Genomic DNA, 13324 nt, shown 5'->3' on the forward strand with positions numbered 1-13324 from the left:
GTTCCCATCCACAACGCACGAGAAATGGAAGGGGACGCCGCGGGTACCCAAATTCTGACGCGTGCCAGACACACAGGCGACTAACGCACGCCAGACCCTTTGGGCCTAGCGGAACACTCGATTCCCCACCAACGATGCGATCTGCCGACATGGCAGCCGCTACACGCAAACAAGGTGCTTACACTTAGTAGTCATGACAAGCGACGACATCAAATGACACACTTCGCAATGATCTGCACGGCAAGCCCTGGCTGCCGCTACGTAACAATGTCGAGAGACCGACATATGCTGTAGCTGTCAATACGACGCAGAAGAATAGGTCTGCGTGCGTCTCTGCCCTTTGTGGTCTGCATGTCAGGTATCGGACGGAGCGGTTCCCGCCGCCGCATCCACTTACATGTTACACGTCACTGGGTTGGTGCACACTTGGCTTCGACGCCTACGGTCTATCTCAAACCGGAACGGCCTGGAGGCGCACAGTAGCCCAGAAGCGAAAGGGTCTGTACAGTAGCCTAGTGCTCTTTCTTCACTTCTCCCTCCTCTCCAAATCCGCCAGAAGGCTGGCTGGCTCCCTCTCGGAGTTGGCTGCCGGATCTTGCCAAGCCAGATCCCAATTCACCTTGCTCTTGATGCTGCGAAATGTCTCTAACGTTACTGGAGCTTGGAACAGCAGAAAATGGTTTGGATATACCCTCTCGGAGGGGATGCTCGCACCCAGTCTTTACCGCGCCGGCATCCGAAGACGTGTGTACCTGTGAGAGAGAGAAGTCACCGGAGTCGAAGTACTTTCTTCCCTGCAACGACAACAGTGGTTAGCCAAGTCTGGCCAGTTACAGGACACTGTACATCTTGGGTACCTCCAACTGATGAGCGAGAAGGTCCCCCTTGCGCGGTATCCTTCCGTACAAGCGCTTGAGACGCAGCGCCTTCTCGTTGTTAGGCTTCGTATCCTTGGAAGAGCTCATGGCCACCTGAATGTTGAGTTCGAGGTCGGGGCGACGATTGGCAAAAATTGTGCTTGACAGGGTTATGTGCAAGACGCCCCGTAGAAATGGCAGGTCACTGGAGTATACTTCCTCGACGAGCACACCCCCACTTCGCAAGAGGCGAGGCGACGCGAACGCGTACGTGCTATGACGTCATATCTGTGCCATCAAAGCCCATATTCCTCGCCAGTACGAAACTGGGGATTGTACACTCCGTGGCATCGTGCTTGCGGCAGGATATTAGCCTACGCCTCGCCAGAGGCACGTCAGTGCGTGCTCTTTATACACAAAACAAAGTCCTGCTTTGTCGTGCAGTGTCCTTGTAAGCGACGCTGCTCACGATTGCTTAATACAGCCCGTGGTTATGCTTTGGCATTGACGGGGGGCCAAAACACAGTGCACAGGCGTTCGACCTTTACTTGCGTATTATACCATCGGACTTCCGTGCGCATCAACGCTGAGCATGTAAGGCATACGACATGGGGCTGGCTCTCTGTGCGACACTTTCATTATTTGCCGTTGTTTATGATGGAGGTAACAAGTCGCCTACCGAAACTGTTCGTTAGTCAAATTAGCGCTCCCCCCGCTCCAGAGCCAGCTCCGGCGGGGTCCGCGACTCGCTTCAGTATTATCGGAAGTTGGAAAGGCAGCCATCCTAGAAAACTGGTTTTCGTGATCAAGTCCCATCCAAGGGTCGGTGGTCCTCAGACATCATAGCGTCCGACGGTGCACCATGCTGACGTCCTTCGCACGCATCTCTTTGCCAAGACGACTCTCCGCTATTGAAGGGAATCTGTACCCCAACCCGCTCAACCCTTGATCTGTGGACAACACGTTAGTGGGCACCAAACAAACACATTGCGCACCGTACTTGCCCCCCTCGGCGCGATTTCCAGTCAGCTCGCGTTCAGCATTCTTATTCACTGCTTCCTGGTGGCGCCATTGGGACATCACCCCGCCAATTCGACTTCTTGCCTGCATTGGCCCTTGTTACTCACTCCTCTACGGCCAAGGCTCTCGAACATTCCACATCGTCCGCGACATCTCACTTGAGCGGTTTGTGCTGGTGCTTTGTGCTCCTCGCCACAACAGAAATATTCCGCCCGTTGTCTGCGTAAGTAGCGCTATTTATTGTTGAACAGAGGTATTAGAGACAAAACCTGTCCGAAGGAAAGAATCCGCTCGTCGGACAATACGGCGGAAAGCGAGGATATCATGAGTCCACAGCTTGGTGGCATTCTGGCAGAGATGGGCTTGTCCCAATATCTCCACGGCTTTAGGGAGCAAGGATTTCGCTCCTGGGCGACGGTTCTCGACATTAGAGAGTCTGACCTGTGAGTGTGTACGAGAGCCTTGCACCATGTCCACGATACTTATTCCCTTTAGTGACGAGTTGGGGGTAAAACTCGGTCATCGGAGGGTACGCAAAGGAATGCCTTGAACGTTTGCTTCCATGGCTGACTTACTGTGCAAGAAACTGCAGAGGCGCATCTCCAACGATAGACGAATACCCCTTAGTGTACCTATCCCGTCGATATATCCTTTGTCAGTAGAGTCCAAGACGGACAGCTCCTGCCGCCAGCCCAGTAGCGCCCTTGGCACTCGTGAGTGCCGTGGCGTCGCGAAGCGCAGATATCGTCGTCACCCGAAGGTTTGGCTGCGGTTCTTACCATCATACATGGGCGAGACTAGTGGCTGACGGGCTTTTGCCATGGTAGCCGGACACAAATGCGCCAGACAGGCCTGCCTCGGCTTACGTAGCTTTTACCAACAGTAGGTGCTGTCCACACTTCGCAATCATTGGCACCGCGCTTACAAATATCTCAGAGATGAGAGAGAGTCTGAAAACTAGAGACTTCACATTTTCCAGTATTGCCAAGATGATAGGGAAGAGCTGGCGGACCTTGGATCCGACTGAGAAGGAGAGGTACGTTAGCCAGGCCGATGCTGCCAAGAAGGCATACTCTCAAAGTCTTGCCGAGTACAAGGATACAGACGAGTACCGCAACTACAGCCAGTATCTACTCGGCTTCAAGGCCAAGCAGGCAAGCGAAAGCAGATGTATGTGAAAGAATCCTCTACTGATGGACGGCCACGCTCGACTAGTATTGCTAGAGCTAATACGGCTTGTACCATGCAGGTCATAATACTTCCAGGCAGGGACATATGGGCATCACCAGAGTAGTACCCTTGCCAGCCTTGGTGAGGTGATGCCGACAGGCAGCCGGAGATCCTTCAGTCAGACAAAAACCGAAAGTGCGTCTCTGCTCAGCCGTCTGGACAAGCCGAACCCGACGGTGCCAGTGCTCGAACCAGGACACTCGCCCACTGCGCTGTCAACTTTGGTCCACAACGCTCCAGAGGATGCGGACCCGCCGCGACCACTATTTCGCCTCGCATGGTGTGAAGATAGAATGACCAGAGCCAATTGGCTCCCGTTTGCGGCCAGCCTTGGGGACTATTCGGTGCACGGCAAGTCAGAAAGCAACGGACGGTCCACATTGCCACATGTTGTTAGTACAGTGGCGAATACAACCGCCCACCAAACATCCATTGGCTCACTGGGCCATCGTACGTTTCCGTCCTTACCCAGCCCCCTGACAAAATAGCTAACTTGCTTCGTGAAAGGTTTACAAGTCGGTCACGCAACGACAGAATTTGAGCAGTCCTCCCTCATCGCCCAGGTTTCAAACGACAGAGAATGTGGTCTTGCTGGAATAGATGCACTTCTGAGAGCAGGTGAGATAGTCGAGCATTGTTCCCACTAAGTGGCAAGTCGCGGCAGTATTGTCCACATGGTATATTGCATACATAAACAAACCGTTTTTCTATTCATACGACATAGTGTGCATTATCGCCGACCTGTCCAGTTTGTATTTATGATTCAGTAGTGGCGATTGCAGGAGTTTCGGACATGAGCAAAGGTGGCTGCTGGGCAATTGGCTCCACAGGAATCACAGCTGGCACCCTGGGAATTCATAGGGATTATTGCTTCTACAGTATGTTAAATGGTTGACATGATGTCACTTCTTATGATAGTTAGGAGCTGCAATTGGGGCCAATTGAGCAACTGGCGAATTGACGCACAATAGCTCCAACGTGCTCAACATGCGTAACTAGCCAGCGTTGTCGTGTCTACCAGCTAATCTTGAATGCGTGAGTTGGTGTCGATACGGCCGTCCTCTGTGCGACAATTCTTCTATCTAGCAATTGAATTGAGGTTGGCAACTCAAATCGATCCAAGCGAGGCAGGCACCTGAGACATAGCAGCCAGAAGCCGGGTTGCCTAAAGCTATTATTACCGTGGGCAGGCAGCAGTGCCGTCAATGGGGCGGCCTGATTTTAGCACATGTCATTTGCGAGCCAACTCCGGACGACAAGCCCTCCATTAATGTGATCTCGTAGCCAATGCCTGTTGCAGCGACTCATCTTGATCCCGTGCTGGTTCGATTGCTTCAGATGTCGAGCAACCGCAGTCTGTTCCTTGCACGGCCCCGTCACGGTTTGTGGCAAGAGTCGCACTTGCCACGAAGCCAGGGACTAGTCGGACAAGTGCATCCACGGGACCATCCTTGGCATAAGTCAATCGCTAAAAATCTGTCCGTAGAGCAAGAGCTTCTTGCAAGGCTGAACGAAATCGAAATCTTGCAAGCTCTTCATACGCAAAGGGTATTGTTGTCGTGACACTGCGGCAGCTACGTGCCGGCTGCTGTCCGTAGCGAGGTACGACCTTGAACGAAGCAATTGCGACCGCCAGCCCGTGATTCCGACCAGTATATTAATCCACCGCCGGTGAATTGGTATCAAATCCGAGCGCCATTGCACAATTTGTGCGCCTAGTGGTGGAAGTTTTAACCGGCCAAAATTCCGGTAGCGATACCATGTTTTCGGGCTGTCGAGAGCTCCTGCCCGCCGCTCCGTCGCGGAAGGAGACCCCTGGTCACCGTCCAGGGTTCCAGTGGATGAGCAGCTCCGTTTTGCAGCCCCCCAAAGATTTGGAGGAAGGACCGCAGAATGCAACGGGACTGCTGGAGTACCCGAACTTTTACGTGGTGCACGTGCGCCCGCATCGCAGGGTCTCAGTCAATGCGCACCCGCTGTACGCTGTAAGGCGGAATTGATCGGACCCGGAGCCTGGAACGCGGTGCGTCACCTGCCACATTTTCGGCTGCGCCAGTCCAGCCCAAGATAATGCCGCTGGAGGCCCGCTGCACGTCATCTCATCACCACACTGCATGTAGACGCTCAGAATAATGTACAGTATCATGCGATGGATCGAAACATTTTGTGGCGCATCCACTTGCGCCACCAGCTGTCATACTACTGCCAGGCAAGCGCTGCGTTAGCCTCAGACACCCGCCAATAAATACTTGAAATCGGAGAATCAGCAGCCATAGAAATAGGGGGCTGGCATATTACAGGTTTGTGTACGGGCTGGGTCGTCGCGCAGTATGACGGTCGCAGATTTGCATAGTGCTGCAGAGGTATATTAGGTGGCTGCAACATAAATACACTTTCGATATCTTCACGAACACCCAACGTCCTCGGCGATTTCCCGACAACAGAGCTTGAAGCATGAACACCAGTCCAGTACGCTTCGAATTTTGGTGCGAAAAAGCCCCCACGAAGCTCGAGTTCATCCACGACTTCCCGATCAGCCTCATCGATGGAACTCACGCTACAACAAAGGATTCTCTATATGCCAACTTTTTCTTGGAATCCCTAAAACCAATACTAGAAGAGCATGAACAAATTTGTCGTGCCGCTTCAAATCCTCTTTGTGGATGTTGTGGTTCGCCTACAGTGAGCATTGTGCAGACCCCAATGTCATGGCTTCACAAAGTGGGTGATCCCTTTGTTGCACTATGGATCAACGCCGTGTGTGCGGAGACAGACTGCGAAACCGAAGTTCGGTATCGCATCCAGGGTATGGTGGCTAAACTTAGCATGGAGCATGAAACACGAACTTTAGGAAAGTGAAGCGGTGCAGGTACCGTTGTAAGGTGTCGCACTGCACGTGTACATGACTGACGACCGGGAAGAAGGTCCCCAGTGAATTGGGCAACAAAAGACCCTTGATTCTTCTATCTAAAGATTGACTTTAGTCCGTGATTTATACCTGTGCCGATTGAGGCAGGCATCTGAGACACGGCAGGCAGAAACTGGGTTGCCAGAAGCTATCGCCACCGATGGCAGGCAGCAAGTGCTGTTAACGTCCTACGTGAATGAGCGGCTTGATGTTGACACAAACTGAGCGCATGAAATAACTTGGTAGCCCTAGCCACCCTGTCTCCTAAATGTACTCTATACATGCCGAAGAATATCGCTTCGGGTGCGTGAAGTTGACGAGGGTCCCTGGGCGACCAGGAATTAGAGCAAGTGAGGAGTAGTCGCCAGAACTTGGGCTACTGCACCGAGTGAAAGTGCTCAAAATCTCCCGAAATGAGACATGGTTATTGAGGCAGAAGTGACGGAATACTCCCAGACCTGTTGCAATCACCGTGCTCAAAATGACAACAGCGACACCGGACTTAGTATGGACGTGATATCGGGATAAACAGGAGGTATTGGTCTTTCCCACAGCTCTCACCCATGATATGGTGTCTGAGCGTTGCGCGGAAGGGAAAATGTTGCGCGGAAGGGAAAATGTTGCGTGGAAGGGGGAGCGTTGCGCGGAAGGGGGAGCGTTGCGTGGAAGGGGGAGCGTTGCGTGGAAGGGAAAACGTTGCGTGGAAGGGAAAACGTTGCGTTACCTGGGAGATACGGGTCCAAGCCACTTAGTGCTCCTTGGGCTATGGCCCGTGAGCTTCAGGTGAGTAGGCGCCTGTTTAGTGCGCCGTATGCCACCACCCCGCCAGCACGCGTGTCGAGGACCCATCAGAGGCGGCACATTATCTGCCTGACATGGCCGGTGCTTCGCGTGCAGGCATGTCCTGGACCTGGCCGAACTCGTACATGTGAGGTCAGCTCCGTCATTGGCGCATGTTGCGGAGTGGGAGCATCCAGTCCCGGGAGAGCGTGGACCACATGCAGCAGCGCCCGTCTGAACACAAACCCAAAGCACGACAGGACCATGCGGGCCTGTTACACACAACTTCAACACAATCCTATCAACAGGATCTTAGCAAGCGTATTATCGCACGAGCGGCACTGATATGCCGCCGCGGATCTATCATGGCGGCGTGACCTGCATGACTGCGTCAGGCCTCGGCGATGCCTTGCCGCCTTTGTGTCATTGGAAATCCAGGCCGTATTCGCGCTTGGAAATGCCATCGTAGGCATGGCGCGATCCCTTGGACGATCTTGCATTAAGCAGCGCTGGGTCCGATTCATTCTCCGCTGACACCTGGCGTGCTGTGCCTGGATGTGGAAGTCCATTGGAACCAAGCCCGAGTCAATGGGTCTGTTTCATCAGGGCTGGGTCATATATGGCGCTTCCCTAGGCGACTGCAACTTATCCGCTCAGTACAATTAACACAGACAGGCACTAGCCCAGAGATTTGGGTGGCGCTCTTTGGTGTTGGCTCACCTTGATTCAGCAGGCAGCGGGGCCCAGGCCGTATGGATCGGCAAGCCATCACCGCGAGTTCAGTGGTATGTCGGGCCGTGAATTGTGGTACAAGTATACTAGAAATAGTTTACCATTTAGTCACTAGGCAAGTCGCCTGCCTTTCGGACTGTCGCGGTTCACGGTTGCGATTCTTTTGGCTTATACCGTTGGGCCCGACTTCAACCGGTGATCAATCCACATGGATGGGAAGGAGATATTGTAAACATCTGGTGGCTTAACGTTGCTGCGACGCATGGGCAAATCGAACACGACATTATAGACAGGGGAGCGATCTAGGTCTGTGTTGCATACTGGCCTCAATTGACTGTTGGCTGGACTGGATTTGTTGCCGGTGAAGAAGCCCTTATACATCTCCTCAAGGTATGCAGCATAACCAGTACAAGATCAATCGGCTTTTTTTTCAGCGCCCATTGACTCCAAACTAACGTAAGATGATTTTTATATCGCTATTGAGCAGATATGTTTTGACGCACTCGTACTGGGCTTGTGCAGCGTCCCTTATCAAGCAATCAAGCAATGAGACAGACGTTACTCTAGCGTCAATGATAACATGTTGGCCATGCTCACACGTATGCGGTGATTCATGATGAAAAAAGCTGGAGAAAATTAGCAACTACTGTGTCAAATTTTATGAATATGAGGAAAGACACGTATTGGCACTTATTCGGTTGGTGGGCAGGCCCCTCACATACTGCAGAGGCAGCGCCCAGGAGACATTTTCCGGTCCCTGCTTACCTGTCGGTTCCAGCGCCACAATGTGCAGCGTCACATGTAGGCTGGCACACGGCCTCGTCTCGTCTCAGAAGCAAGCCTGGCTAGATCTCACATAAGCAGTGTGTGCGCCGAACCACTTTACTACTGATGCCCCGTTACGGATGTGTGGCTGTATCTCCAAAGGGGGTACTTGGATACTCTACCTGGCACTCTGCCGCACCGTGATTTCTTGCGCAGTGTTTTGAAAGGTGCGCGAATGCGTCAGCCCGATGCACCCGACAGCCGCTACTGCCTAAGTGTGGGGTTGGCAGTCGGGAAGAGACGATTGCCGTTTGAGGAAACGGGCACGGAACTAGTGATGGCTGGAAGCGGATTGGGATACGTGTACTTCGTGAAGGCGCTCGCTCTCTCAATTAGCATCGTCCGCTCTATCTCAAGCTTGACTCGGTTTTGACACGACTTGGTCTTGAAGTCGTTGAAATGGCCCCGCAGTCGCAGAGGTCTGTAAAATTTCTGCTAGGTTTTGCATATGTGATGCATTGGCGGACCGTGTTAGCCGGAATACCCATACGGTGCCCTGGTATGTGTCGTGTCTATGAGATAGACTTGAAAAGCTCGCCGAGTGAGTTGGCCGAGATATCGTTTGCGTCCAGTGTATGTTCCTTATCGTTGATGAATCTCATCCGTGCAACACTCGATTCCGAGGAATGAAAGGCAGCAAGTTTCTCGGCTTGATTGCTGAGAAGAACCGATTACACGGTCCATCGACGGCACGTGATGCCAGCTCATTTGACTCATTCAACATCACTCACTATGTCTTGATAGCCGGCCGATACACGAGTCCACGCATCGGATCCTGCTCATCCTCTTCTTCCTCAGATTCCTCGGCTTCCGTCTCTGGCGTCGTGACCGAGTGTTGTTCCAGCCGCTTGGCCCAACTTGCGTATCACTGCGCACAGCCCGAAGCCTTCGTCGAGTCATTACGCTACATACGCCCCATACGCTGCGCCCGTTCTGTACATATGATGTCCACAGACGATGCGAGCACCGTTGGCATGGTCCGCATTGCGTTCAACCTCTACCACTGGAATTGGTGCGCCAGGATGGTGGGCTACAAGTGATGCGAATGCTTGTTTGGGCTATCTGGTCGAACCTGCTATAGCCCGACGATTCCCACACAAAGAGTGAAGGCCAGGACAACGCACATTGCTGGCCGGCCGGCCGCGGGCCCGCATCCACTACCACGGCTCGCGAACTGCCCGCCGCAGTGGCAACCACAGTCAAGTCCGCCATGCACCGGCCGAGTGCACCTACGCGATCTACAACAAGGAACTGCTGGCGATCATATATGGCTTGGAGCACCCGGACGCCGAGTTTGAGACGTTCGGAGTCCATTACGGTTCTGATGGACCACCTCAACGTGCTGGACTTCACCAAGCAGGAGCCATTGAGCGAGCGACAGGCGAGGTGGGCGGAAACGTTGTCGCCGTACGACTTCAAAATCGCGCACCTGCCGGGTAAGGATGCGACGGTACCGAATGCGCTGTCACAACGGCAGCAGGACATCCCGTACAAAGCCGATGATGGGCGTCTCCGGGGGCGGCGCGTACAACTACTCGAGACAGTCAAGGAAGGCAACCAGAGTCAAGGCTGGCTACATCTCCAATGGAGACGCGGACAGTCCGGAGATGCCACGGCGGAGCAGGATGAGTCTATCGATAGCCATTTTAACGAGCCGGCGCTACAGAATCTGTGGAAGGACGGCCTGAAGCAGAACAACAGGTCCCGGCTCATCCGTACGGCAGTACCGTCGCAATGGGGCCTGCCCGTCATGTTGTCGGAGTGCCCGATCGATGACCCTCTGCGGCTTCGTTGGCGAGAACAAATCTGGTTGCCGTACCACGAACCAATGCGCACGAGGTTCATGCAAATGGCAGCAGAGCCGAAATGAGTCCATCCATCCTCGCTTTCATGCCTTCGCACCATTGTCCAAGTGCTTGGTTCTGTGAGGATGTCCTGCCTGTTATGGGATCTTCTATCTTAAGCAACCGCACGAAATTGTCTACTGCCTGAGCGCAATTTTCAGCCTCCTTGCGTAGTACCTCGTTGCGTATGAGTGTTTGTTCTTCTGGGTCAAGTTCAAACACGCCAAATCGCAGGGAAGGTAGTTTGAACGCAGCCGACACAGTTGCTGCATCCTTCTCTTGTGCCTGATCTTTTGTGCTGTTCTCATATAGTGTGACAATGAGCTCCATTATGGTCGATATGAGACCCGGATAGCACCTGCATTGCATCCAATTTCTCGTCGACGTTATGTTGGTGACTTCTCTAAGACAGGTCTGGTTTAGTCTCATTACCTCGTCTATCGTACTCGACGAGGCCTGTATCTGGCTTTCTAGTAGGCTCAACATCCTGCACAGTGTCACGACGCCCTCAACCCCGCCGTGATCTTGATCGCTTCGAGTCGATGCCTTTCTCACCCTTCGGCTGGGCCAATGCTGGCGCATGAGCCAGGCGCCTGGTATAATTGAAGAGGGCAAGGGCGACTGCTGTAGCGGCATCATGTCGGATGAAGTCGTCTGACAAGTCGTTGCGTGTAGGTCTGACGGTATGGAAAACCCCCTTGTTTTGAACCCTGCCGCTTCGGTAAATTCGGGAACGTACTCCAAGTTGGTGGCGCCTGGAAGCAATCCAAACTCCCAGTTGCCCTCGCGAAGGTGTTCACGGGCTGATGTTCTATCGGTAAGCTCCGGTTGGTGTAGAGGCGACCGGGCATCGAGTGCTGCCAAGAGTTCGCGCGGGGCTATTGCTGGAGGTAGTGATATCACAGTTGTGGTGGAGTGCGACAATGACCTGGCCGAGTATGACTTCGGATGCTGCCTTGCCAGGAATGTTCTCTCCGCTCCGTCCAACAATTCTCGGGATGGTTTGCGTGAGGGCTTCCTCCCGACCATCGACGTGATGTACTGGCAGTGAAGGCTAAGGCTGTTGCATCTCACACAGCCGCTCTTGTCACCGCTGCACCGAATCTACGCAAGTGGTAAGTCACCATGCGATAGTTCAAGACGCAACGCACGGCCGATGTCGGTTTATCGTACCTTTATCCTGTGACATTGCGTACAAGCCGTCCGCATGCGAGGCGGTTTAGCGGCCCGTCCAGAGACGCGATCTGGGCTGGTTAGCAGGTCAGCTTCGAATTGTGAAACTGGATCACACGATAATCGCGTAGAGCATGAGGGCGATGGAGAACGGCTCACGAAAGGCTCGGTACTTCTTGCATGGGCATGTGCTTATTGGTACTCGTAAAGTTATTGTGTGGTGTGAGGCTGTATTTAAGGAGCAGCGGGAAATGACGGGTAGTGTTGGCTGTCCAGCGCCTTTAAGTAACGTGCCAACATGCAATTAAGGAATGAGCAACTGCCTAGTGCTGGAACACGGCTGGTTTGTTGTTGCAGCCACCCCGCAATAGTCCTTATCGCACTAGCCACGGCAAGTCGTCCGACTTGCCTAGCCAACAAAGACCACTTCTAGCTCTGTTGCCTAAGGGTGCAACCATGACCTATCGCCTCACACTGGTCAGCCCGCCCCACCACGAGTGCAGCTGACGGCAGGCAGGTGCTACGCCTCAGAAGCAAACGTTTACTAAGAAGCTTCAGGATATCGTGCACTCCTCACACAACAATCGACTGCCTGCAGTTATCTTCATTGCACTCGGTCAATGCTGCACCACACCGGCCCGTCTACTCTTGTCACCCACTGCGAGCTTTCCGCACGGAGGGCGATTTCTCGCCCCAAGCCCAAGTCCAAACCAGGCCCTCCCTAGGCTCTAAAGCGTTCTGCGCATTAGGAAGCCACCCTCTTCTCACACCACCCCCCAGCAGTGGACTATATGGCGCCCAAATTTGTCAATGCATTAGCGTACGCTGGAACGACAGCAACGGAGCTAGTATTTGGCACACATACCCAAGAGCTGAACACAAGTGGCGCGGGCTGTCATTGCGGAACTGCAAAGTCGCGGACCATGGCCTTCTGCCGGCTCATACAGTTCTCGAGCCGTCCTTCCCGGTATCAATGAGGACTGAGGAGTATTAACCACTACCAGATCAAAGCAAGAGTCCTGCAATTCACGAGCAGTAAGCGAGGCTGCGACATCAGTTCAAGTTGTGCCACTGACGAGGCACGATTGGCGAGGCGGGCACGGCACCGCGCGGCTGTCCTGGGCGACGGGCCTGTAGTGGCGGTGTCATTCACACACCGTTTGTCGGACCACAGCTGAATATGTGGGACGACGACTTCGCACAGCAGTCTAGACCCCAGCCAAACCGTGGGGCAGATCGCAGATTTAGGTGTGCATCGGCTGCCCTAGCTGTCAATTTGCCCCGTACAGTCGTATACAGAGACTGCATGTGATCTATACAGTAACATCAGTTTGTATAGTGTCCCGCCGTCAGTAATCCAATGGTAATGGCAAGAAATCCGAGTGCTGTACACGCTTGTCTACCCACAAGGCTTTGGGGGTTGTACTGTCAGTCGTCGTAAAAATCGTGTTGCTCGGCATCGATGCATAGGTAACTGGTGACGGGCGGGAGGTCCTCTGTGAGTCGGAAGAGGTTGATAATTGATGGATGCAGTTTATACCGACTCCATGACGCAAGCATCTGCGACGTGGCAGTCTGCAGAATTATGGCTACCGTTAGTAGGCAGCAGTGGCATAATATTGACACATTGCCTCTGTCAGTTAGTCCCTGAGAATTTCTTCCGAATCTGCTCGTACTTCATGTTCAAGGCAAATCGATTGACTGACCGACGCCACCCTAGTCTGCCTCTGTCAGCACCAGGGGCTATGACAGTAATAAGATTCTGCGTAAATATTTTCGCGCATCAACGGCATCAGTCAGTATTCGCTGAGATGAACGGAGTAGTGGTCGTATGGGTGCGCACTAGTCATGGACTGGTTCGCAGAAGACTACGATGGGTTCTCGAGGGTATGGCACTTGTTAGATCACGCCTAAGCGTCGGAATTCCGATGGCAGCGGAGGGAATGAGCTCGACA

General features: G+C 53.4%; 1 protein-coding gene across 1 annotated transcript; it reads left to right on the forward strand.

The window, feature by feature from the left end:
- Nucleotides 1-2866: 2866 nt before the first annotated feature.
- On the forward strand, nt 2867-3171 carry PLICBS_010147 (uncharacterized protein; the record flags this gene model as incomplete). Its single annotated transcript, XM_065601843.1, has 2 exons — nt 2867-3047; nt 3143-3171. The coding sequence occupies 2 exons, from the start codon at nt 2867-2869 to the stop codon at nt 3169-3171; spliced, it is 210 nt and encodes a 69-aa protein (XP_065457915.1).
- Between the last annotated feature and the right edge of the window lie 10153 nt (nt 3172-13324).

The sequence above is a fragment of the Purpureocillium lilacinum genome (genome assembly GCF_023168085.1).
Source record: "Purpureocillium lilacinum CBS 284.36 DNA, scaffold_8, whole genome shotgun sequence".
Taxonomy (NCBI): Eukaryota; Fungi; Ascomycota; class Sordariomycetes; order Hypocreales; family Ophiocordycipitaceae; genus Purpureocillium; species Purpureocillium lilacinum.